Source organism: Suillus paluster (assembly GCF_016628075.1).
Source record: "Suillus paluster strain FC165 chromosome Unknown EDB91scaffold_74, whole genome shotgun sequence".
Classification (NCBI taxonomy): domain Eukaryota; kingdom Fungi; phylum Basidiomycota; class Agaricomycetes; order Boletales; family Suillaceae; genus Suillus; species Suillus paluster.
Window position 1 is genome coordinate 121,297 of NW_024537634.1, and position 24,087 is coordinate 145,383.

At 49.0% G+C, this 24,087-nt stretch overlaps 9 protein-coding genes across 9 annotated transcripts; 7 read left to right on the forward strand and 2 right to left on the reverse strand.

Annotated features, from left to right (window-relative positions):
* The first annotated feature begins 372 nt into the window (after nucleotides 1-372).
* EDB91DRAFT_799152 (uncharacterized protein) lies at nucleotides 373-1,004 on the forward strand. The gene has a single exon (XM_041328434.1). The coding sequence runs from the start codon at nucleotides 632-634 to the stop codon at nucleotides 953-955; it is 324 nt and encodes a 107-aa protein (XP_041172834.1). The 5' UTR covers nucleotides 373-631; the 3' UTR covers nucleotides 956-1,004.
* Nucleotides 1,005-1,305: 301 nt separating this feature from the next.
* On the forward strand, nucleotides 1,306-2,987 carry EDB91DRAFT_1158429 (uncharacterized protein; the record flags this gene model as incomplete). The annotated part of the gene is made up of 3 exons (XM_041319701.1): nucleotides 1,306-1,838; nucleotides 2,047-2,702; nucleotides 2,808-2,987. Coding segments are annotated over exons 1-3 (1,207 nt in total), but the record flags the coding sequence as incomplete, so codon positions are not given.
* Nucleotides 2,988-3,442: 455 nt separating this feature from the next.
* EDB91DRAFT_1310825 (uncharacterized protein) lies at nucleotides 3,443-7,926 on the forward strand. The gene is made up of 12 exons (XM_041325099.1): nucleotides 3,443-3,565; nucleotides 3,626-3,814; nucleotides 3,908-4,033; nucleotides 4,117-4,811; nucleotides 4,866-5,289; nucleotides 5,342-5,447; nucleotides 5,497-5,661; nucleotides 5,711-5,985; nucleotides 6,034-6,478; nucleotides 6,556-6,829; nucleotides 6,884-7,077; nucleotides 7,135-7,926. The coding sequence occupies exons 1-12, from the start codon at nucleotides 3,449-3,451 to the stop codon at nucleotides 7,440-7,442; spliced, it is 3,318 nt and encodes a 1,105-aa protein (XP_041172836.1). The 5' UTR covers nucleotides 3,443-3,448; the 3' UTR covers nucleotides 7,443-7,926.
* A 1,106-nt stretch (nucleotides 7,927-9,032) lies between these two features.
* EDB91DRAFT_1252846 (RTA1 like protein-domain-containing protein) lies at nucleotides 9,033-10,531 on the forward strand (the record flags this gene model as incomplete). The annotated part of the gene is made up of 11 exons (XM_041323568.1): nucleotides 9,033-9,063; nucleotides 9,117-9,172; nucleotides 9,224-9,251; nucleotides 9,303-9,447; nucleotides 9,505-9,617; nucleotides 9,666-9,688; nucleotides 9,744-9,824; nucleotides 9,874-9,913; nucleotides 9,971-10,139; nucleotides 10,197-10,267; nucleotides 10,323-10,531. 11 exons carry the CDS (start codon nucleotides 9,033-9,035, stop codon nucleotides 10,529-10,531), a joined length of 966 nt encoding a protein of 321 aa, XP_041172837.1.
* A 736-nt stretch (nucleotides 10,532-11,267) lies between these two features.
* EDB91DRAFT_799301 (RTA1 like protein-domain-containing protein) lies at nucleotides 11,268-13,118 on the forward strand. The gene is made up of 12 exons (XM_041328435.1): nucleotides 11,268-11,413; nucleotides 11,480-11,611; nucleotides 11,670-11,725; nucleotides 11,778-11,805; nucleotides 11,857-12,001; nucleotides 12,057-12,169; nucleotides 12,218-12,240; nucleotides 12,292-12,372; nucleotides 12,421-12,460; nucleotides 12,521-12,698; nucleotides 12,755-12,825; nucleotides 12,880-13,118. Exons 2-12 carry the CDS (start codon nucleotides 11,548-11,550, stop codon nucleotides 12,996-12,998), a joined length of 918 nt encoding a protein of 305 aa, XP_041172838.1. The 5' UTR covers nucleotides 11,268-11,413; nucleotides 11,480-11,547; the 3' UTR covers nucleotides 12,999-13,118.
* Nucleotides 13,119-15,491, reverse strand: EDB91DRAFT_799322 (iron reductase). The gene is made up of 8 exons (XM_041328436.1): nucleotides 15,456-15,491; nucleotides 15,286-15,405; nucleotides 14,935-15,230; nucleotides 14,795-14,878; nucleotides 14,426-14,741; nucleotides 14,210-14,378; nucleotides 13,690-14,155; nucleotides 13,119-13,636 (listed from the first exon to the last, which is right to left on the reverse strand). Exons 2-8 carry the CDS (start codon nucleotides 15,324-15,326, stop codon nucleotides 13,239-13,241), a joined length of 1,770 nt encoding a protein of 589 aa, XP_041172839.1. The 5' UTR covers nucleotides 15,327-15,405; nucleotides 15,456-15,491; the 3' UTR covers nucleotides 13,119-13,238.
* A 307-nt stretch (nucleotides 15,492-15,798) lies between these two features.
* Nucleotides 15,799-16,855, reverse strand: EDB91DRAFT_799406 (Ctr copper transporter family-domain-containing protein). Its single transcript, XM_041328437.1, has 4 exons — nucleotides 16,551-16,855; nucleotides 16,362-16,494; nucleotides 16,145-16,312; nucleotides 15,799-16,088 (listed from the first exon to the last, which is right to left on the reverse strand). Exons 1-4 carry the CDS (start codon nucleotides 16,696-16,698, stop codon nucleotides 15,992-15,994), a joined length of 546 nt encoding a protein of 181 aa, XP_041172840.1. The 5' UTR covers nucleotides 16,699-16,855; the 3' UTR covers nucleotides 15,799-15,991.
* Nucleotides 16,856-20,447: 3,592 nt separating this feature from the next.
* Nucleotides 20,448-21,096, forward strand: EDB91DRAFT_1158506 (uncharacterized protein; the record flags this gene model as incomplete). The annotated part of the gene is made up of 2 exons (XM_041319702.1): nucleotides 20,448-20,936; nucleotides 20,987-21,096. A coding segment is annotated over one exon (381 nt), but the record flags the coding sequence as incomplete, so codon positions are not given.
* A 410-nt stretch (nucleotides 21,097-21,506) lies between these two features.
* Nucleotides 21,507-23,539, forward strand: EDB91DRAFT_1338937 (uncharacterized protein; the record flags this gene model as incomplete). Its single annotated transcript, XM_041325642.1, has 9 exons — nucleotides 21,507-21,663; nucleotides 21,704-21,808; nucleotides 21,885-22,150; nucleotides 22,257-22,346; nucleotides 22,479-22,616; nucleotides 22,737-22,937; nucleotides 23,094-23,181; nucleotides 23,232-23,246; nucleotides 23,360-23,539. Exons 1-9 carry the CDS (start codon nucleotides 21,631-21,633, stop codon nucleotides 23,537-23,539), a joined length of 1,116 nt encoding a protein of 371 aa, XP_041172842.1. The 5' UTR covers nucleotides 21,507-21,630.
* Between the last annotated feature and the right edge of the window lie 548 nt (nucleotides 23,540-24,087).

The following is a 24,087-nucleotide window of genomic DNA, read 5'->3' on the forward strand; positions in this document are numbered from 1 at the left end:
AGATCAATAGTTCTGATCATGATGAACACCGGCCTAGATGTTTCAGCACAGCAGCTTGATCGATGTAATGAAGGCTGGAACCTCCAATCCTTGAAGGAGAATAACAGTAAGTAACGTCAGAGACGAGATGTATACTACTTACTTGCGAGTGGTACCATCACTTGGCCAATGACAGATCACCTATTACGAGCTTTATGTATCGGGCTGCGCACCTCTTGTGCACCATACAATGTGCATCGCCTGGCTGAAGGGAGCCCTGGCGGTGAAATCACTGAAATGAAGGTTCGACTTATCAGTTGTCAATGGAATTGATCAAAATCAGGTTTCTCAGCGCAAAATCTACGTCGCACTAACACCCTGCGCTGCTAATCACCGTATGCATCACCTAACACCAATGATCGATCGATCATCGATCATTTGTTATCCTCCACTCCAGTGAAGACTTGGTTCCGCACGGGGCGGGAGCAAAAAGTGAACCCTAGGGTGATGTGTGACCTGGTACCATTCGACTGACGTTATTTGCATAGTAAATGTTGGACCCGCAAACTGTGTCAGAGAAAGGCACGAATTCTTTTCATGTATTATTGTGCACAGCATCCTCTGCCTTTTTCTCGAATCCTAGTGCCCGTGAATGCCGCCATCTCTCTGCATCCTGCTCCTCCTTCCTGCAGCCCAGCTATGCTGTCGCCGCCGGTTGGAACAGCGCATCAAGATCGGGCGGCACTTCCGTGTCAAGATCCAACGCCAGATTGCAATCACGCTCGTAGTCGACATTCGTTATCTCTTCCCTTCAATCCTCGTTGAATTCCACTTTTTTTCGTCCTCTCGTACCTTGCAGCTCCACCTGGTACATACTACCCTACTATGTATCAGTGCCTACATACATGTTCCTGTCATTGATAGTCATAATTTGAATATTGCGGCAAACCAAAGCACGATCGAGAATTTAAGTTGATTTATGATTAAAATTTTGTGGTATGTAAAGAACAGAACACTGTCAAGGATATGCTACACTACACACCCAAGTTAGCAGCGGCGGTTTTTGTTGGTGGCGTCAGAACTGGTAGTATCGTGGAAGTCGAAGTCGGGGATGTGGATTGGAGTAGCTCGCTGATGTGATGTAGGAGTGGCACGAACGCGGCAGAACAGGTATGCGCGAAGGCGGCGACCTTCGACTTAAGAATGACCAGGAAATAGGTTTACCGAGCGGTGGTTGAGGTCTTTGCTACTGAGGGACTTGCCTTTCTCACGCCATAGAGAACTGAAGTATTCCGGAATGGTAACAGGTCACCATATGCTCAAAATTAAAGCCGGGGCTCCAAAGAATGCGATGACCATATGAACCGCGTATTGATGTATCTGTATAATACCTCGCAACCAGCTTGCTGTATCGATTATCCTTCTTTCTTTTCTTTGTTTTCTTTCATTTCTGTCTAGCTAACTCTGACCCATGGTGAGCAACTGACGATGAGCACACCTCCTGGCAAATCCACCTCTCCTCGTCTCAGCTCGTCACCCTCGTCGTCACCTTCGCACTCACATTCCCTGCTAACCCGCACCCGACCCTTATCATTCGCAAATGTGAACCAATCCTTCTCCACTCTACCCCCAGAGTCTATTCCAAGTGTGCATTCCTCCCCGGGGCATAGCACCATCGATCTATCTCATACCGATCCAAATACCAGAACTCCTACAGGCTCGTATCCCATCCGAATTAGGTACCATTCCCCCGCACCTGGTGGAGGACACGGGAGTACGAGCATGAGAAGTGCGCGCACGATTGCTAACACACCTCGTGACTCCATTCTTCTGTCGCCGGCAAGCACAAGTCGTGATACGTCCCCTACGCCATCTGTCATACTCACTCTGCATCACCACGATGACCGAAAATGCTCCTCGGCACCGACATCTCCTACAGAGAGTGTGTCACCTCCGGCGTCTCTCGTGCCTAAGCAACTAAACGAATACTTATATTTGCATCGTCACTTACAGGATCAGCGCCCTAATTCCACGGGAGATGCAACGCCCCCGAACGGCAGTACCGAGGAAGTGGTGGTCGCGCTCACCGTCGAACGAAAGGAGGGGCTCTGCCTCTCCCTCCAGAGGGAGGAGAGTCGTCTCCGATAGAAGCGCGTTCTCAGTAGTTTCCAGGCACCGATCAGACGCAAGTCTACTCTTTGATGATGTGGAACGGGAAGTTCCATTTCCTTCTTTGTCGCACGCAGATCCGCCCCTTCCACCTTTATCCAGCGACCTTCCTTCTATATCCCGCGAAGATCTTCAGATCCGTGATCTCGGTGAGAAGAGTGTCTGCGACGAAGAGTCACTTTTGTTGTCCTCTCCCGAGTCTCCTTCTGCCATCCTTGGTTCACCCACACTCCCCATCGTACACAGGCTCCCGCGAACCCTCAGGTCATTAGGTGTAGGAATCGAAGAGGATATTCGGGATCATGACATAGAGAACAGCTTTTGGCCGAAGCTATTCGGCATGTCTCCCAAGTCGTCTCCGTCCCCTCTTGCAGAATTGGGAACCAGTGCGTCCCCGAGCGAGACTATCTTGCAAGTGGACGAACAGCTCGTTGTCTCAATGGAGACCTGGGATGGAGAGTCCCTGAATGTCTCTCCTGTTGCCATGTCGTCATCGCCTGCGAAGGGCAAGGTACCTGCACTGCCGAATAAGGCGGTATCCTCGACATCCCCTGGTAAGCACCCTCGTCGCTTCCTCTCTAAATATGATGGTCTGAAATCACGCCAGGCAAACCACCCTTGACGTCTCCTGGGAAAGGTAAGGGGAAGGCCCAAGATAGTGCACACTGTCAAGCCTTCCGCTCCTACACCACAAGAACGTCCGGAATCATGGCGCCACAAGTTCACTCGCCATCAAAGCCCAAAGGGGCGGGAGAAGGAGAGAAATCACAAAGATAGTTGGCTTCGGGCGAGAGAGGTAAGTTTTGTTTATTTCGTGTTCTCTCTCTCTCTGCCTTATTGTGCGTAAGATGAACCTTTCTCGTATCGTCTTGTGTTCGTGGACCAAGGGATTCAAATTTTTTGTTTTTTTTCCTCTTTCTTTTTTATGATAAAAATCTACTGGATGATGTGCCTCATAGCTATCATTCCAGAATGTTTCTCTAGCTTTGAATGCTGTGCTCCCACCTTCTGAGCTCGCGCAGCTCTCAGAAACAGGAAATGAGTTTGCAAACGAGGGAAAGCTGCTCGTGCCACCGCCGAGCAGGAGAATAGCGAAAAAGTCAGTGCCCAGAAACGGGCTGAGACTGGGAATAACCAGGGCACGGAGAGAGAAGTAGGAACGGGTGAGAAGGCTTGGTTGACGGGTAAGTCCTCCTCGCGTGGCAGTTGGATTTGGCTCATTTCGTCATTGTGCCCTATTTTTTGTACTACCGCCCATAACGAAACTCCAGTGAGATCTGCAGTAACAACTGTCTCGCCTATGCTTCGGATTTCTCTTACGATCCTCGGTGATGTTTCCAAACTTACGCCTATCCCTGGGCTCCGTGAAGCTGCGAGGATGTTGTTGGCGGTGTGGGAGGCTGTGGATGTAGTTGAGGTGAGTATCACTCTTTTTTCGAGCAGTGTTCGATATTGAACTGACTTGTTTTAAACATAGACTAACCGCCTCCAATGTCTCCGCCTTACCGAACGCTGTGCGACTGCGATTTTTTCTGTGCGCGCTGAGATTGCGGATGCTGAGAGGGATATGAAGGCCCAGCAAGGTGAGCGTGGGGATGGTGGTGTTGTGGGGCTGGCGGAGGAGATGCAAGGCCCTGTCGGGAAGCTGAGCGATTGTGTTGAGATGGTGAGTGTTTGCATCGCTTTGATTTTGTTGGGGGTCGACAGACCCCTCTCTTCCATGATGAAATCATCGAGTGCCAATGCTGATTCTCTGTAGGTGTACAACTTCCTCGTAAAGCTCAATCGCCGCCCATTCATCAAGCGGTTCCTGCGTAGCGACGAGATCCAGCAGGAAATCCAGGCATGCGATAAGGCACTTGGGGATGCGATGCAGATGTTTAGTGTGCGTATCGTTTTCTTTGCTTAGAGTTCTCTCTTCGGGTTTCACTGCCACATCCTGAATCAACTCAACGTTTACCTGGACAGATCTCAATTCAAATCAGAATCCTCAAAGAATTTAAACGTTTTGCGGGGGAGTGGCAATCTAATACGGGTCGCCAGGCGCAAGGGCTTACTCCCCCACCCTCGTATGCTACTCCGCTGATGCAGATCCCGCATGTGTCCCTAGACCACACCCCAAGGGTCGCGCCACATTTGCTTCCAGAACCGCAAGACATTCTCCCAGAAACGTCGGGGCTGAGCAGGAATCCTCCGGTACAAGATTCATCGTTGTCCCCACCTTCTATGCACTCCCTGAACAACAATGCTGTCTCTTCCTCTGCTTCCAACGACACGCACATTTCCCCTCTCACTGAACTTCAACACCTCCACACCGCCGAAAACGCCTCAGATATAGAACACGACCGTGCTCTTTTCCACGCCACACTCCAATCCGTCATCAGCGCTCGCAATGATGCTGAGGTGTTGAAGGTACTGGAAGTACATCCTGGAGAAGTACCTGAGGCATTAAAAGCGCTGCGGAGGGCCGTGGAAACGCTGAGGAGGACCGGGGACGCTAGCGAAGGGAAAGGAAGTGAGGTGATCGAAGATCTGGGCTTGGAGAGAGTGTTCATGGAGACTGGGATTGAGGCTATGACAAGACTGAGTAGTGTTGCTGTACAGAAGGCGGAAGATGTTGATGTTGATGTGCCTTGGGACCTACCGTCTTGGACTATAACTCGGTGAGTCTCGTTTCAGAGTCAATTGGCGAAGTCGGTTAATATTTTCTCAAACAGCTACGAAGCTGACCGACTCACCCTGATTGGCAGTGGCTCCTTCTCCAAGGTCTACCGTGGCAAGTGGTCTGGGCAGCGTGTCGCCATTAAAGTCCTCTCCTCCTACACCCCTGCATCTCTCTTCAGAAAAGAGGTAGAGATATGGAAGAAGCTGAGGCATGAGAATGTATTGAAGATGTGGGGCGCGAGCAGTGCACAAGGCGAGCAACCGTGGTTTATCGTGAGTGAGTATTGTGGGGGCGGAAGTTTGGTGGAGTGGTTGAGGGAGAGGAAGGGGAGGGTTAGTGAACCAAGCGCTGGGGTTGCATTGAATCCTCCGAGTGTAGGTGCCAAGGGAGACATTGATCTTCTCCGGTGCATGCATCATATTTCGAGGGGGATGGTGTACTTGCATAATGAGAATGTGTTACATGGAGATCTCAAGGTATGTGTTGATCTTTGCTTAGGTCTTCGAGGTCTGAGTCTTGAATGTGTAGGCCTCGAATGTGTTGGTTGATGACAACGGGCGTTGCGTCATCTCCGACTTTGGGCAGAGCGAGATGAAGTGGGAGGTGGCGAGGAGGAGTGGTAAGCCGATCACGAGTGCGTTGATTTTGTTTCTCTTCCCTGTTCCTTGACTGAGTGCATGTAGACGGGACGCTGCGCTGGAAAGCACCAGAATTGCTGAATGGAGCCACAAAGCTGACGGCAGCTACGGATGTATACGCCTTCTCCATCTGCTGCATTGAGATTCTTGGCATGGGCGACCTTCCGTATGGACATCGTGATGATACGCTTGTTGCGCTTTTCGTCCTGGGTGAGTCCTGACCTACCTCAAATCAACACATCACTGACAGCATCCACAGATCAAAATAAACGCGCCGAGATTCCTTCCACACGCATCACTTCACTCGTCGAGCCCCTCATACAAGAATGCTGGGTTCGTGATCCCGAGCAACGACCTGCTTTTACATATGTAGCCGCGACGCTCAAGCGTTTCCGTAAGCGCCAGGGCGGGATCGAGGAATCCCCTGTCCCAGTGCAGGCCGATATACTCATGGAGGCTCGTTCCTGGTCACAGCCGCATCACCACTCGCCCAGCATGCTTCCTTCTGAGCTGCCAGAGACATCTCCAGATGGTGTTCAAGTCATGCCGGACAGTGAAGCAAGTTTAGGTGATGGAATCTAGGTACGGCGCCAGGAAAGAAGACCTGGACCTAGTGATGCGGAGTCGTCGTCAACAGCATCGTGTGGGTCCCAACCGAGACCCTTCCACCCGCTTGGACGGCCATGCAATAATTCATCGCATCATTGGGAACCCATCGTGGACCCTCATACGGGGATTATGCAGATGCCTGAGGGTAGATATTCAGGGACTGTGACCTATACGCCGTCTCGCAGGTTATCTTTGGTGGAGAGCCTGAGCGATTCCATGAGTAGTGTTTCGTCGCATCTTACGTCAACGGTTGAACACGCCACGCCGGAGGAGGTCCGGCATCATCATTCGCGTCTCACGCATCATGTTGGCTTAGGGCACGAATTGCCCCTGCCAATGGATGAGCACCTCATGGAGAGGAAAAACGAGTGGCGGTTCAGGTCCTTGGCGCAATCGGGCCATGGATTCCATCGTTCCCGTATGTCTTTTCCCTTGCATTATAAATGTTTTTATTCTGGGCCATGGCACTAACTGATGCTGTGCTTTTGTTGGTAGTTACCTTACCCCTTTGGTCGCCTTCTCATGTCGAGCTGGGTGCAGTAGGATATCTCTCTGCGCCAAAAGGGGAGTTCATCACGCTCTTTAATGCCATGCAGCCCCAACAAACAACGGGAAGCAAAATCACGAATATTCCTTCGCTGGGCGGGTACGCCGAGGGACCTATTCGGATCGGGAAGAAGTTCGACTCGAGGCGCACGGTAACGCAGAGGGGGCTTGAGCTCATCTCTGGGTTGTTGACCTTCGGGCTGGTGGATAATAGGTCGTATACGTGAGTGCACCACACTCGTATTTTTGGCTGGCTAATTGTAACCATCGCTTTTAGGGAACACATTTCGAGGCGTCATCCGTTCCCCCTTCGAGCAGGCCACAAGGCGGCCTATATCTATGTAGAGTCGACAATGTACCGGTTCATGGAGGACCTTACAGCACCGAAGGAATGGTTCAAGGCCAACGTCAATGCCATCATCAAGGAGTATGCTCCTCGTCACCCCATTCAGAAAGAAGACGTCATCGTAGGTGAGTCCTGCTACCTCTGTTTTTCATGGCTGAAGGCATACTGACTTGTCACGGCAGTTGTCGGTACTTTGTGTGCGCCAGAGTATGCGCTGTTCGTGAGCCACTCTCATCCTGATGGCCAAGCCTATTTCAACGTCTTTTCGGACCGCGAGAATGGTCGACCATGGGGCACCTTCACCATAGATACTGAGTACCCTTCTGACGAGGGCGGCCCCTCATACGAAGAGATACCCCGAAAGGCAGTGTTCGCGAGTAAAGTATCGCCGGTACGGATGAATGCTGGATCTGACGACAAGGAATGGGATACGTTGATGTTGGCCCGGCTTCGCTTCCCCATAGATGCAACGGAGCCTACATCACAGTAATATTGGAACCTGACTTTTTGATTGCATATCCAGTTATTTATCTCGTCCGGTTTCACTGACTAGGCGTATCATCTTGTCTTCATGTTTTCGTGCTGCATCTTATGGAATGTTATGAACCTTATTTTATTGCACAATTAGTTTCTTTCACCCGGACATTTACTTTATTGCCTCATACATATATCACAGATACCCTTCAATTGAGCTCCGGAATTGCCCTCTGAGCGTCTACAGCCAGTAATTTAAAACCGTACAAAACAAATATTCAGTTTTCTTGGTGACAGACGAGAGAAGACACTTTAGTCGTGGCATGATGTCTGTCGCGTCAGATTTAGGATGCCATATCCACTATTTCATGAGTGTGCAGCCTGCTTGATGAAAACATAGAGGTCGTGCTGGCAGCCGGTGAATGCCAGTTCTTCCGAAGGTACCTCCTTTCGATCATTCGAATGATTCCTCGATGAGATGATGATCTGGAGCGAGTCACAATTAAAGTGGCACTCACTCTTAAACTCCCTCCCTATTGACCATGCTGCGAGCTACGCAACTTGAGAGTCCCTACTATCCCTGTCACAGTTCTATTTCTGCCTTCGAAGATAGCTTTCCTCATGGCACTCGATACCTTGGGAAGAATTAGAACTGACCCGGTTGGTCGGGGGGAGCTCTTGTATTCGTCGAGTATTGTTCCTGTTTGATTTAAGTATATCATGAACACGAAGAAAGTTGGCTGAATGTGGCCTCTGAGACATTGATCATCGCCGACCGGTATAATCGTTGGAGTTAGGATGGGTACGATGGTAACAACTTACCTATTGTTGACATGACCGAGAGCTCAGAAAGTCACCAAGAACAACGCCATGGTTGTGGCAGAACGTCCAACGTTTTCACATGATATTGGCACAGGTGCACATGGTCACTGCGGTCTGGACTGCGCACGTGGACGGGCAAGGGTGAGAGCGGCACCTAGTATGGAAGTTTCCGACACGCTTGTCCACTGCTTCTCTCACAAAGACGGATAGCCACTTCATGACCAATTTCGTTTGCATCAGACTCCTGAGCCTGGATGTAAGTACTTGGTAAAACTTGTATCTTTCTACATAAATAGCCGTGACTGCGGCAACAACTGCAATTCTCAGCTGGGTATGTACCTAAACCCATGTTCAGAGACTCTGCCCTGATCGCCTGCAGCTTATGATTTCAAACCATACTTACAGACGTTCTTGTTTTTCGAGCACCAGTTCAGAGCAAAACACTTTGTTGTGGTGTCTTGAACCATGCTCTCTATCACGTCAGATACGGAAACGTCTGTATCCATTCCTTCAGGTGCTCGTTGGACGCGAGCTGTTGACCCAACAAGGAACACGTAAGCTCCCGGCAAGAGTCAGACCGGAAGCACACCATGACAGTCCTCCTGAATCCCATCCCAGCTTATCGGCCGTCGGCTACACCCATTTCATTACCAACGGGTGCTAATTTGAGGACGCTGCGGGCACGACAGCTTCTGGCCTGGTGTTTAGTAGAAATGGCTGGCTTTGCGTGTATAAGATCCCACTCTTCAACACCCACTAACTGCAGGCAATTTCTTCCGTCGCAATGACCGTCGACCCTGTGTTTGTTACCATTAGTGAGTGCCACAATGTTTTCCGTGACGTCCATGAACAAGTGTTCGGTGTACAGCACCAGTTAGTGTTGGCCCATACCACTATGTCCCAACGGAGTGGATCTGTATCCTTGTGAGTCACTACGTTTGAATGCCTCGCATCATTTCAGAGATCATTCCTTAGTTCGTGGTGTTGTACAGTATTTCAACCGGTATGAATTTCAACTGTTGACGGTGCACGGCTCATGATTTGACATTTTCAGTCCTCCACCTGGGCCAGGCAATCAAGTATAGACTGTGGTGGATGATTCCCACAGCGATCTTTGCGGGCATACTAGAAATAATGGGATGGAGTGCCAGGTTATGGTCGAGCCGGAGCCCCAAGCTTTTGACGCCTTATGAGATGCAGTGAGTGTTCGTGCAGAATGAATCACTTGCATGCCCACACAAGCGTTTTCGCTGCAGGCTCGTTGGCACTATCATAGCGCCTACTCCACTAGTTGCAGCCAACTTTATCATCCTTGGCAAGGTAATCGGTCAACTCGGACCGCAGTTCAGCCGTCTGACCCCAAAGATGTGTAAGTGTTACTCTTATGTACTAGCTTCAAGTTACTGATCTCGCGCAGATACCATTGTTTTTTGCTCCTTTGTTAGTGTTTTGCATTCAAGTGGTGTATAATTCTCTATATCTCCTCGACTTCTAGGATGTTATTTGCTTGATCATACAAGCTATCGGAGGCGCATCCGCTGCTCACTCCGCTGGTCAGAAAACAAGTGCTACAATGGTATGTGCATCATCCAGTATTTCGTATGGCATTTACTTCATAGACGCAGGGCGCAAACATCATGCTAGGAGGAATTGCTGCCCAGCTTTGTACGTGATGATGGGCCTTCGCTTCCCTCACTGACATTCCTTCTCTTCGCTCTCTAGTTGCTATTGTGGTCTACGTCACATTGGCAGCCGAGTTTTTCTTGCGTTTGAAATATGATGCACCCTTCCGCTATGTTGACAAGTTGGAGAAAGGTCAACGTCCTGTGAGTAAGCACTTGCTCCTTATGCTTCACGGCCTGGGATTCTGCTCCCTCTGCATTTTCATTCGGTTAGTGTTCAACTCAGCTCGTCATTAGCAGTCGTGATGTGCTCAATTCACCTTTAGATCCGTGTACCGTACTGTGGAGCTCGCCAACGGATGGGCTGGGCCAGTGATTTCGACTGAGCGCTACTTCGGTACGTTATCACCATCTTCGCTAGGAATACACTGACAATGCTCTATCACCGACAGACTGGCTAGATGGTGGCCTGGTCACTCTCGCTATTTACACTCTCAATGTCATGCACCCAGGTATCTGGCTGAAGAGGGATGATTCCGCTGCTCATGCTTCACAGCAATCCATAGACGAAGAAGCTAGTGCGAGCTTAGATTTAGACTTATATTGTCCTTGGACTTTACAACGAAATGGCTGGACGTTCACGGCTGCTAGTAGACAGTAGTCACCATTAGCATAGTTCGACGGTATACCCGTGCGCGATCTTTTCACGAATACCATCATTGGACATCTCACACTCATTCTGCACATACCGCTTCGACTCAAGTATCTACAAGCTTGTGTGATTGTTGGCACTTATCTTGCATATCCTTGGCATGTTATAATAAGTGATGCCTGTTTTCGCACCTACCGAATCATGTGTTGTGATGCCCTATAGTATATACTCATTCGGACTCGCCCCGGGCTGCCGTCCTGGTTTTAGACTATTCTCTCATATGTTACTACTAGTACTTACCCAGAGCCCTTCACCCTCCCTCGGATCCCGAGCACATACATATTCATGTCCATTTGTTGAGGATATGAACCGTCCGTGCATCCATACTGATCAAGGACACGTCAGTCATGACGGAGAAGCTTCCTGCAGGTCCTCCCAACTAACGTGGCAACCGACCCGGAGGTGACGTCATGCACCATACCTGGGTACTGCATGTGCTGGGTTTGCCAGCGCGACTGTCATCATTCGCCGAAACATCATTAATTAGGCTCAACATTTCAATATCAGACACCTCATTGGGCCTATGTGTGGGGTGCCTCACCGGCCATTTGTGATTTCAAACCAAATGGTATAATAATACTTAGTATGCGCTGTTGTTTCTCGAGCAAGTACTGACATTTTTACTCACTTTGCCATTGTGTCATACAGGCTCATGTAGTACTATCCATTGGATACTTCACGAATCATGAGCATATTCGTATGCGGTTGGATGCGAGTACTTGACTCCAATATGGAGTCACTATTGCACATAACTGGTCAGCCCACAACAAGTCAAGCTTCAAGCTGGGGGCACATTGACCATGACAGCTCATCGATGGCATTGCTGATCTGGCAGGTATTTCATTAACAACTTGAACTTGGATGCTAATTTGAAACTCTGCACGGTCCGATGTCGAGCTGACCTTCATTAATGCTGGCTTTGCTTATACAAGCTCCCACTGTTCAACGCCCACTAGCTGCAGGCGATGTCTTCTGTCACAATGTCTTCTCTCACTGGCACGATGACCATCGCCGGTCCTATGCAGACTCGTGAGTGGACGCAATATTATTTCGTCGTGACGTCGATGAACAAGCGTGTGGCCAACAGAACAGGTCAGCGATAGCCCGTACAACTATACCCCTACGAAATGGATCTGTGTCATTGTGAGTTATGATGTTTGGACGTCTCACATCCATTTCAGAAGTCTTTCCTTAGTTCGTGATGTTGTACAGTATTTCAACTGGTATGAATTTCTACTGTTGACGGTGCACTGGTTATGACTTGACATTTTTAGTCCTCCACCTGGTCCAGGCAATCAAGTATAGACTGTGGTGGATGATTCCCACAGCAACCTTTGCGGGCATACTAGAAATATTGGGATGGAGTGCCAGGTTATGGTCGAGCCGGAGCCCCGAGCTTTTGACGCCTTTTGAGATGCAGTAAGCGTTCATGTAGAAGGAACCACTCGTGCCCACACAAACGTTTTCACTGCAGGCTCGTCGGCACCGTCATAGCACCTACCCCACTAGTTGCAGCCAACTTTATCATCCTTGGCAAAATAATCAATCAACTTGGACCGCAGTTCAGCCGTCTGACCCCAAAGATGTGTTAGTGTTATTCTTATGTACTAGCTTTAAGTTACTAATCTAACGCAGATACCATTATTTTTTGTTCCTTTGTAAGTATCACACATTCAAGTGATGTTAATTCTTCATATCCGCCGATCTAGGATATTATTTGCTTGATTGTACAAAGCGTCGGGGGCGCATCTGCTGCAGAAGCCGTCAATCAGAATAAAAGCTCCACGATGGTATGTACATCATCCAGCATTTTTGTGATATTCACTTAACAGAGACAGGGCGGGAACATTATACTAGGAGGAATTGTTGCCCAGCTTTGTGCGTGATGAGTGGCCCTCACTTCTCTCACTGATACTATTCCTCCCCTCCGCTCTCTAGTTGCTATAGTGGTCTATGTCGCTTTGGCGGCCGAGTTTCTCTTGCGTTTTAAATATAACGCACCATTCCGCTACGGTGTTAAGTCTTTCATGTTCAGGAAGGGTCAAGGTTATATGAGTAAGAACGTGCGACGTATGCTTTCCGGCATGAGCTTCTGCATCCTCTGCATTTTTATCCGGTTAGTGTTCTGTAGACCTTGTCATCAGCAGCTATGATATGCTAACTCGTCCTTAGGACCGTATACCGCACTGTGGAGCTCGCCGATGGGTGGTCTGGGTCAGTGATTTCGACTGAAAGCTACTTCAGTAAGTTGCGGCACTATCTTCGCTAGGAATCTGTTGATAATTCATTGCTGATAGTCTGGCTCGATGGCGGCTTCGTCACTCTCGCCATTTACTCTCTCAATTTTATTCACCCAGGTGGTTGTTTGAAGTGGGATGCTGATGATAATTCTTTACTGGAAGACGAGGATTTTTAGACTTCAATTGTCCTTGATTGTAACGAAGCGGCTGGTCGTATTTGTTACTAAGTACTAGTAGCATGGCGTGGCTGTCGTACAATATTGTAGGGTTAGGTTTCTTTTACATCGCCGCCCCTGCTCAAGCATTCAGAAAACGTCGAGAATCACTGACGAGAATATAACCCCAAAATTAGCCCTAGCATTACAGAGACTACATCATCAAACAACCGAGATGAAATTCCGATATTCACTTTAGCATTACAGAGTAAATAACTCTGTATGTAAAGCAATACCGCCCACGTCCATGTTCATGGTTAAACCTAGTCTCGCAACTGCATTCCGTGCTTCTCTTGTCAAGCTCTCTGGGCCACTGGCGCAGACTGCGACCCCTCCACCTGAGCTTCGCCACTCTTGGCTTTCATCAATACGGGGCTCGATCGAACCCTCCTTCTCAGAGGTAGGCGAAAGACTGATGAAGTCCTTGAGAAGACCCTGGACAGACGGACGAGACAGAGTGACAATGGAGTTGGGAATATGAGGCACCGCTTCCGGGTTGCAAAGACACGTTACGAAAATAGAGATGTGCAGGTCAATGGAGTTATCTGATGCTGCCGTAGCAATATCCACCAGCATCGGAGCGAACCATTCTATCTGACCTGTGAAAATGGATCAGATTGATATGACGTCCATCGTCCTTGCAAAAAATTACCGAAAGATCTAATGCACCAAATGAATTCAATCTTCCTCGTTCGTTCCCCTTGACTGCGACCTAGTTTTACACATCTACCGATGATGTCGTCCAGTAGACCAAGAGTGAATGTGATGCCAGACCCGCCGGCTATAAGGAACACGCTTTCGTATCGACCCAGATCGATACTTGAACCCCCATAAGGACCATCCAGCATAACCTGAACGGAAGCAGATGAATCGACGTCGGGCTTCTCATCGATCTGTAAACGTTCTTGTTCCTTTCTGGTATAGTTATTTAATGCCCGCGTCCAGTCTCCATTGGTTCGTGCGGCAAGAAGGAATCCAGGGGAGGTCAGGCACGAGTGGGAAGGCGGAGCGGAGAGAATAGTGAGGGCGTGGGATTCAAACACTCTATTGGAGAAGAAAACACGCAATCTGACATGCTGACCAGCAAGCCAGCCATCGTCGCAGTTATGGACGCGGATCTGTGAAAGGCAAAGTTAACAGGTTATCAAATAACGCTGAAATGCTGCTTGTACCAGAGTCATTTGATCATCCTGCGCAGTGAGTGTGGCGTCCTTGATTCGATAACGGAGTAGGCGTAATAACACATCGGCACCATATAATGCGAGGGGAGGGAATATCCACGGTGACGCATATATAGTATGGTAGCATATGGTGACAAAGAATGCCACATATGTCAAAACGCTACAGCATGTTTTAGTTTTAGTGTGATACGAAACAACAAAACTCACTGGATAACGAAGAAGCACTCGTAAAATAATATCCTGACTGGCCTCAAAGACGTAAGGACAATGATGCAGAGCAGCGCCAACGAAGCTACTCCCGAAGTCTCTTTCTGCGGACCAAGAATCGGGAGTCCATACTGTAGGTGGTTGCGTATCCACAAGGACCCATGAATACATCCACCAAGGAACATAGCTCTTCCCGCCATCCTATGCATAAAATTGAGTTTCTCGTAGCCATTCCCTGGTCCTAACAGTAAGGACAGAATTGAATTTTTTGTTGCGAATAAAAAGACGACCGGGAACTGTGCAAGAGCGAGAAATCCTACGTGACTCATGTAAGTTCCTCTCGTTCAACGGTGAGTGTGGCTGACTCACCAGCTCTATTGGGGTTTGAAATAAGAGATACATCCTTTATGATGCAGACCAGTACAGCCGCGAGGTACGCCAACAATATTATGACTGAATATTACAACGTGTCAGTCTCTCTGGTGTATTATGACACATTCGACGCGCACTTTGTCCAAGATTTAATCCAAGCTTCGGAGGAGACCAGTACGTCGGTGAGATAAGGGCATTCCAAGCTCCAACTAATCTGCGACTTCGCCGTCGGATAGGCGGGGGCTTCTTGCCATCTGACCCATACGCGGACCGATATCCATTGGTCTCTGAGACTCCAGCGATGCCCTTGAGGGAACGCCCGTTCCTCAAACCAAGAATCAAGCTGGGAACAGAAACGACCACAGCCAGCGCCAGGCCAGAGCACCAGATTATGGTGAATTTACGTTGCCATATGGGGTCTTCGACGTATGAGCTGTAGCAACTCATGCATGCGTTTCAGTGTGCGGGATCAGGTTTGTCAAACATACTTGTAAATCTGCAAGCTACTTGGAACGGTTGGAGCAGACATATTGTCGTAGTAAGGAGGTGATAGCCAAGGCGGTGACCACTAGCACAGACCGGCACTGCGCTGCGGTTTCATCGACTGCCTGATTAGTAAGTCGGAATAACATTTTCACTAGTACTCTTGTTCACATACCTTAAGACCACTTCAATGATCAAGAAAATGAGCACGGGCCACAGAAAAATTGATGGGGCAAGTCGTAGCAGACCGTCGTCGTCGTGTGTTCACTCTAGCATGTACCGACCACGAATTCGGGGTATGCTATCGTAGTATTAACGCACGTAACTCAGATATCTTCACGATGCACCAGCCAATGGCAGCCATATGATGTAACAACGTTAACTAGAGTAAAATAGTAGTAGTATGGAAATGTATAAGTGGTGATAGAATGAAATCCAGTCTCACAATTTGACTTAGTGACTTCTCTACTTACCCTGTCTCGCGCGAGCAGTTCCCATGCACACAATTCTACTTCTACCCGTCGAGCCCGGTCATGTTTCGGGGGCAAGTGATACTACGTTAGAAAGTAACTCCGAGTTGCCCGCATTGCACTGTACCAGGCTGTACCCCAGCTGGCCTGACATGCGCGATGGTAACCAAACAACAAGAGGAATACAATCCTTTGCAGGCATTATAATTCTATACTTACAAAACGAATGCATGCCATCAATTTAATGCGTAAGCCCAATGCTACTAAACCTTCCAAAGAGAGTCTCTCCCACTCCGAGCCCCACCACCAGGGAGAATATGAAACTCAGCTGGTACGTCCTGTCCATGTCCAACACATCAACACATCAGCGAACGAGGAGAGCGACGCAACGTACATGACTGTTAGCATGAATAGGTAACTCAATAGCGCCTGCGCTGCGAACATGACTCCACGAACAATATCATGCGCGGGAATGAAAGGGGGCGTGAAGCGCTTTATGAATCCCACAGAAGATGACTTAGTCGGAAGGGTATTGAGTTCATCGGAGGCAATGATGGTTGCCCTGTTCATTCATGAAAGAGGTTCCATGCAAAAGAAGGAAAGGGGCGTACTGCTGGCGCCAGTGATATTCCATCACTCCTCGACAAGCTGCTATCCAGCGCTCGATCAATGCCAACATAAACAGTGCGATGCATGTGCCAATCATGGCTCCCGAGCTCTTAGGAACCCAGCCAAGGAACCACACTATATTCCGGACTGTTAGTAGGGCTCGTTTTATGTACTCGGAAAATATAACTCACGGTTGTCTCCTGGCGTAAAGTGCAGGTAAGGAAGCATATTCCCTACGGCAAGATCCATAGGACCGTCCGTGGACATATCCATGCCATTGTCGGCGAGACCAACTTGACTCAAGCACAAGAGACAGAACACCAAATATTGCCAGTTCATCTCGCAGCAGCTCGCAGGTGGAGGCAGTAAGGGAAAAGACGGTGTTTCGGACAACCAGACCAGCCGTGGGAACTACCTTCCCCTAGCAGAACAACGCTTGGACTTGGGGACTCCCAACGCAAAATGTCGATAGATAGAAGGAATGATAGTGGAATAGCAATGGTCCAACTGCCATGCAATTGGGTGAAGGGAAACAGGGTGGTTAAGACGTAGACAAATTGGGCTTCATGAGAACTACGCTCTCGCTCATATTCGTCCACGTCTTGACGATCTTGATTCCGCACCATCTGAATCTGCGAAGGGCACCACACGATTATGTTGCGATATGAGGACGTCGAGTGTGTTTGCGGGATTGACTCGATCGATAGCGCTTCAGGAGGCGTTGTAGACGAAGTTGTTGTTGTCAAGAAAAACCAAAATATAATCATCATGGGCCATTTGCTCCGGAGTGGTAGAGATCGTCTATCTTGCCGTCGACAGAACCTGCACGTAGACTCGGTGACCCAGGAGTAGTTTCAAGATACAAAGGGTCGAAGAAGGAGATCATGGTTGTGGGAGCCGGAAAAGTACTACTTGGTTACAACTGTATTACTTGAGGCATTTTCGCGGGGTGTGGGAATTTGGTGCCTTCAGTTCTTGGACCTACTAAGAAGCGTTTCGAACGAGGAAATTCACCGTCACAGCACAGGCTCGAAGTGACGTACTTTCAGGAATCAGAATGTCACCCTCCTCCTGCCTTTTATCAGAACCCAAACGTGACCCGTTTCACACCAATTGACCTGACTGCATCGATAGCGAAGCCTGTGGTTTTATTCCCACATTTCAACCCGCCTCTTGTTGGCATGCGATGGCACGTTTGTATGTGTTGGGCTGGCACAGATCTGGGTTTTACCCTGCATGGTTCGAGTATGCCAGCATGCGCTGTGACAAGTCACGTATATCTTCTGATTCCCTTTATCTCTCACACCATTTCCAGTGAGTCATTCCCTGGCAGAGAGCAGTTATAAGACAACCCAGCCTTCCACTCCAGGTCGCACACGAAAGCTCATAGCGGAGTACCAGAGCAACATTGGGTGGGCACTTCACATTGGTGCTTTTATCGTGTAGTACTTGACGTGTGCGCTAATACCAAATGCCATGACGTGCAAGTCAGCATCGTGCACTGCTAACTTGACCATACCAGTCTACGGTCATGTGGGTTTCGCCTTCAGAACTGAGCAGTCTTGTCATTGAAAAAGGTGCCCTGCGCGTGTGTTATGACGATCTAATACATCGAGGGAGATTGTTGGTTCATTAACTCGGAAGGAGGGGGATTTACTCAGACTCATTTTTCGGTAGGGTAAGAATCACCATCCTCTCCTTGTCGAGTACAATATCCCAAACATGGGCATCGAAACCTTGCTCATGGACCACCTCCACAAAAGGGAGGTAAGTTGAAATCTGCACGTCTGACTCGAGAGTTGTAATCGTAGGTTCCCGAATGACCTTGCCGACGCCACGCGCCACGGCGGAGGGATTGAAGTCGGTCATAAAGTTTCGCCGAAAAAGTTCGTCAGAATTGATGTATTGTAGAAGAGTCGTAGAAGAGCCTAAGTGTTCAGCTTCTACAGTACGAAGTGGAACCAAGCTGGACCGACGTAAGGTAATAAAAAAAGAATGACAAGTATAGCAGAACATGTAGGAAATACAATCCAATGATGGAGGGTAGAAGAGCTATAGATAACGAGATGAGACGGTAGAAAATGATAATGGTACACGAAGATGTTTCTTCCCTATAGTTGATTATTTTCGATAGAAATACAACCGATCCAGAGCCAGAACCGCGTCCAGCATCCAGCCCCGCGTATGGTGATATCAACGTGCGAGGTTCCAGTCGCCGCCGCGGTAGTGGAGACTGTAGGAATTGCAGCTGATGTCGTGGCTTGCTGTGATGACGATGGTGGGGGTGTGCTCTGGGTTGCTCCGCCAGTAGGTTGCTGCATGACATGGATCTTGGGAGGTCGAGAGGAGCTGGCTGCTTTCTTCCCTCTTGCATGATAGTCCCTCTGCGTGAAAACGTGTCAGTGATAAGAAGAATAGAGGTGGAAAAAAACGTACGCGCTTGCCAGCGGTGCACGGGACGTCAACTACCGGTAGCTCTCGCAACTGGATGTTTGATCCATCTTGTCTGCGTTGTCTCCCGGACACGAGGTTTTTAGCCCAGCTACGAGGGTGGGATCTGGACGGGGTGTCCTGTTCGGTTGCTCCGCGTGAATTGGAGCGCCAGCGCATGAAGGAAGGTAATCGACCGAGGAGAGTCCGTTGATTTGGTGGGGTGGTGGCATTTCGTCCTCGGGAGGTAGAGAACTAATAAGATAATGGTCAAAGGGGACATGAGATTACAGATGGAAACCACGTACATCGTCGAAAAACTCTGGGGGTAGTCGACGAGCGCCTCTGATTTGCGGGGCTCGGCGTCGTGGATCAGCCTAGTATGTAGATATTCAAGGTCATGCAAAAGGTCAAGAGACACATAACATACATTAACGTTAAATGGCTTCTTGCCTGGCTTCTGTGATGAATGAAGATGAGTGAGAAAGGCTGTTGAAGAGACCTGATGCAACATACCACCTGAAAGGATCACCCGTTGTCAGTGTGATTGAGGATGAAATGCACACAAGCTTACATTGTCTGATAGAAGGTGACCCAGGCCAGCTTCCTTGACAATAGCAGAGACATCCCATTTGTATATGTCGTTGTCGTCGCAGCCAGTGACGAGCGACCTTCCATCCACAGAAAAGGTTGCACAGTTCACCCAGTCTTCATGGTAGAAGGGTTGTCCGATGGGCTGATTGGTTTCTAGGTCCCATAGTTGAGCTGTCTGGTCATGTGATACGCTTGCGAGGATGCGTTCATTCGGAGACAGTGAAATAGCAGTGACAAAATGATTGTGTCCCTCCAGAACAGCAGTTTCGGTCCAGGTGGCGGTGTCAATTTTCCTGATTTGATAGCGTGGTGTGCCGGCGATATTGCGGTATGACCCGGTGATAAGTGTCTTTTGGTCAGAGATCCATGCCAGGCACCAAGTTCTGAAGTCGAATGTTTTGAGCAATTGCCCTGTGTTGGCATCCCAGACTTTCAGCTGCGTGCCTGTCGCAATCATCGTGCCATCGGGTGAGTAGCAAACTGCCTCCACCCAGTCATCTTTCACTGCTTCGATTGGTCCCAGGATTATCTTTCCGCTCTCGACGTCCCATACTCTGAATGTCCCACCGAGGCACCCGCTCACCACTCGTCCTCCATCTGGACTCCAGCACACAGACCATACTTCATTTGTGTGTCCCGTCAATTTTTTGATGACCTTGCCTGTGTCAACTCCCCACAATCTCACTGTACCATCCTCACTCCAACTTGCTACTGTCTTGCCGTCCGGCGAAAGTGCTATGGAATTCACAAATCCACTTCCTTCGTCCATCCAGGCCTTCCCGACCTGCATACCGCTCTCCAAGTCCCAGACTCGAAGTGTGCCGTCCAATGAACAGGTGATAATCCGCCGGTTATCGGGCAGCCGTAGGACGCCAAAGACGGGGTCGGTGTGTCCTTGCATCCTTTGGAGAGGCTTGGTCACTGATTTCTCTTGCTTTTCAGGGACTCGTGAAGACATGATATTGGTTCGGAAACTTCACCTAATAGGAGCGGGACAATTTCAGCTCTTGCCCACCAAACGAACGCCATCACTCACTCAGAGGTATTTGATTTCACACAGAACACACCCGTCCAGGACGAATGAAAGCTGAAACGGAATGGACTTATTGTTTGATACTCGCTAGAGCTAGAGGGAGGTTGCTGTTCAAGTCCTGTACGTGTGCGTCTTCCTTGCTTTATCCTCATGCAGCTTGCTGTGCAGATCAAGCGCCCGAGTCACGTTGTCTGACAACCAGTTTCTTCATCGACATCCACATCTCAGCATCACATCTGGTATCGAGCGATCCCGCATTTCTATCATTCTTCACCCACCCTTATCTCCATCGCCGGCAAGAAATATCTCTGAGACTCGGAGACGCCCATCCAACTCCACCGCATTGTTTTCTCTAGCATGTGTCTCGCAAATTATCTCAGCAAGCAGTTCCCGTATCTCTGCAAACATCCCCCGCTTGACAACCATTTGCCAGTATCGATACCTCAATGACTCGATCGTCAAGCAAGGGGCGCACTAGTCCTACTTGGATTCTTGAACATCTTTTTCTCACATGAATCAGGTATGTGCTCCGCACCATGAGCTCAGGCCATGTCTCACTGTAACATAAAGAAGACAGCGTCAACTTTTGACTGCCTACTGAACTTAACCTGTCAAGCGCTATCCTTATCCGAGGGTCTATGTACTACTGAAGAAGACTCTTCCCCTTCCACGCTTCTCCGCGCGGAGCAGCAGTGCCTTCTCCATGTGCGCAGATTTCCTCCTTTCCGAATCTGCGCCACAGACTAGATCATCACCGATTTATGCTCTCGCTTCTCTCACATATCGGATGTGATTGTCCGATGTTGATGCTAGGGGCTATCGTTGCGACTGTAGTAACCATACTTACTAGGACAGTCCTGTAGCCTCAACGTGCCGACTTCGAATGGTGATGTTTGCTCCTTTCAACAGTGCAATCAAGCTACCATGCGCTGACTCGCGTAAATTGCCGCTGATCAAGTTCTGAACACAGCCCGTGACGTGCAGTCTTCCTAGTTGGTACGGCCGTTTGCCACGAACTATATCTACTTGTCTATCCGCACATTCGCGTCTCGTCAAAAATGCCATGGCCGACCCTACTTGAGCTACCAGCACTGAACACTTAAAACGCTTACAACATTAACACTTGCAGCTTTCTCCCCAAGGCATTCTCGCATTGGCATTGGAACCTCTAAACGACGGCCGCTTTGAGGCTTACCGAACCTGTCACACTCGACATGTCTGCCACGTTGGGCTACTTGCAGAAATTCGTATACTACTAGTACTGAAACACCTGAGCTCGTGCAGCAGGCCTGGGAACACCATGCTATCAATACGAATGTACACGAATCAAGAAGAACGACGAGGACACCTACCACTTTGCGGCCTAGGTGCATTGCTCATCCCGAGCTTCCAGTAAGTAGCCAACCTAAATTCTGTGCAGGTCGAATCAGCTGTCAACGTCCCAAGGACGCACAATTGTTAATTCTAGGTATTTTTCCACTCAGATGTGATCCAAAACGGCTTCCGCCGCCAGTCAAATGTCGCACCTATTATAGGGCTCCCGCAGTGGCACCGTGACCACGCACAGCAAGCCGAGCTTGACTGGCAGCGTGACACTAAGGCGCTCAACACCAACCCGTTCGATGTCGAGGTGCAATATTGCATCACGAAGGCTATCCGCCAGCAAGCAATCATGGAGAACTTGGAACACGTGCTCGACTACCGGCAGGTGTTTGGGCGAGTGACTGCGTTTCAGTGAGTAGTCTAATATTCCAGTGCAGAGGTGGGTTCTTATAGACGTAAACTTGATAATGTCTCGTGGTATCAACATTGAACCTGGCGATCATCCAAATTACTGCAGGACGGGCGCGGATCAACGATGTGGTCGAAAAGCCTTTGCACACAACGAGTCTGTGCCAGGTGGAAATGCCACCAAGAGAGCACTATGGGGGTGAGCATTATTTCCACCCTCTCCGTTACACCTCAGCTACCTTATTGTAAGGAGTTCCATACCTGTATCGTCGAAGTCTTATGCAGACGCATGCTGTTCTATTTGTGAGGGAGTGCACACCTCTCTCGCCAGAGCACTCTGCTATGCAGTCACATCTCTGTTCTATTGTTCATGTTCCACCGACACATTGTGTTTGCTTGGTCTTACTAACACCATCAAGCAGGAATGCGCTACTCGGATCCTCAAGTATCTGTTCCTCTCGCGAATCAGGTACGTGTGCCGCATCTTGAACTCAGGACATGTCTCACCATAGCATAGGGGAAACAGCTTTGGCTCTCGACTGCTTACTTGACTTGAGGAGCTTGTCAAGTACCGTCCATGTCCGAGCAGCTCACATGCTGCTGAAGAAGATTCCGATGTTCGTTTTCCCTATGCTACCTTCTTCATGCGCAAAGAGTCTCTCCTGTCAGAATCTGGGCCACAGCAGGTAACGGTCCCCATTCAGCCTCTCTTTCAGAAGCAAACCTTGGAGTTGTGGAACGCGCTAAAGACTGATGCCAATAAAATTTGCTTCTACGTTCTCGACAATAGGTAATTAAGAGGCCTCCAGTTCTGAAGGATGGTATTTCTAGATGAGCTTCTCGCCTTCAATCTCCCGATAGTCCTCAATACTTGAAATTTTATCGCCATTGTTGCCAATGGTTGCTTTGGCGCAGTGTTTTAGCGGCTTTCATGGGACGAACATAGCTACCTCCCTCGCTGGAACCGAGCCACTTATGTTCCTCAAGACATGGGTAAGGTCACATTCTCAGCAGCACAGGGCATGTGCACGCCTGTGAGCAAATTCTCAAGACAGGGGGCATCATAAACCATGTTCCCGCTCAGTGTTTTCACTTGCTGGTACGTCCCTTTCGCCTTCCCCTCTACGTACTCTCAGTGCAACCAACCTCAACTGTCCAATGCTTCCACTGCGCAATTTTGCTTATCAAGGGGGATATTATTCTCGTCCGTAGGACATTGTCAACAATTTTTTTGTATCGGAGTGCCCTTGTCTTCGACTGAAGATCTTCCAGAGAAGCCTGTTCCACTCACGTAGAGTAGTGGACGATGTCATGATCCAAGACGAGCATTGCCGACATTATTCGATGGTTCTTACACTTGACGATCGTGACCTTGTCTATGCTTCTTCATAACGGCTGTCGGCAGTACTTTCAATAAATCATGATGATACTGGGTTAATTCTGCGCTTATCAGTGCGCGCGTTTGATTGTTTATTTATTCGGCGAAACCAGATTCCAGCCCGTCAGATCTTATAATGACAATACGAGACGAGACTGTTTCATCAAGTTTCATCGAGGAAAACTCGTAGCACAATGTATTTCTCATCACGACATAATGGACTCTGGAACGAGCTCGAAGAAAAGAAAGATAATGAGAGGATTTACCACTATTACTAGCGATTCATCCACCTCCAGATTGTGCATAAAGCACAAAGTGACTCGGTCGCACCTATCCAGGCAGGTGAAGCGAATCCAATATGCAGGAGTGACAACAGTAAGAGAACTGTGTATCAACAGTTAAAATGTCCCGAACATGGCGCTCCTTAAAGTTGCAGACGTTCGAATTCCTAAGACAAACTTTGTGTGGTGCATGCTGTAATGCAAATCGGAAAGCAGTGTGGCTATATCCCATGGAGCGTGCTGCAGTGTCTATGTAGGGCAACAAATTTTTGAAAGTGGTA

Bases quoted from the DNA above. Each gene is read 5' to 3' on its own strand.
- EDB91DRAFT_799152 (XM_041328434.1), top strand. From the start codon at position 632: ATGCCGCCATCTCTCTGCATCCTGCTCCTCCTTCCTGCAGCCCAGCTA.
- EDB91DRAFT_799322 (XM_041328436.1), bottom strand. From the start codon at position 15,326: ATGTCTGCTCCAACCGTTCCAAGTAGCTTGCAGATTTACAA. The intron at 15,231-15,285 runs GTATGTTTGACA...GAGTTGCTACAG, and splicing joins AGTAGCTTGCAGATTTACAA to CTCATACGTCGAAGACCCCA. The intron at 14,379-14,425 runs GTGAGTTTTGTT...AACATGCTGTAG, and splicing joins GAGTGCTTCTTCGTTATCCA to CGTTTTGACATATGTGGCAT.
- EDB91DRAFT_1310825 (XM_041325099.1), top strand. From the start codon at position 3,449: ATGCTTCGGATTTCTCTTACGATCCTCGGTGATGTTTCCAAACTTACG. The intron at 3,815-3,907 runs GTGAGTGTTTGC...GATTCTCTGTAG, and splicing joins TGAGCGATTGTGTTGAGATG to GTGTACAACTTCCTCGTAAA. The intron at 6,479-6,555 runs GTATGTCTTTTC...TTTTGTTGGTAG, and splicing joins CCATGGATTCCATCGTTCCC to TTACCTTACCCCTTTGGTCG.
- EDB91DRAFT_799301 (XM_041328435.1), top strand. From the start codon at position 11,548: ATGTCTTCTGTCACAATGTCTTCTCTCACTGGCACGATGACCATCGCC. The intron at 12,241-12,291 runs GTAAGTATCACA...CCGCCGATCTAG, and splicing joins CCATTATTTTTTGTTCCTTT to GATATTATTTGCTTGATTGT. The intron at 12,373-12,420 runs GTATGTACATCA...TAACAGAGACAG, and splicing joins AGAATAAAAGCTCCACGATG to GGCGGGAACATTATACTAGG.
- EDB91DRAFT_799406 (XM_041328437.1), bottom strand. From the start codon at position 16,698: ATGAACTGGCAATATTTGGTGTTCTGTCTCTTGTGCTTGAGTCAAGTT. The intron at 16,495-16,550 runs GTGAGTTATATT...TCCGGAATATAG, and splicing joins CTTTACGCCAGGAGACAACC to TGTGGTTCCTTGGCTGGGTT. The intron at 16,313-16,361 runs GTACGCCCCTTT...ATGAATGAACAG, and splicing joins GAATATCACTGGCGCCAGCA to GGCAACCATCATTGCCTCCG.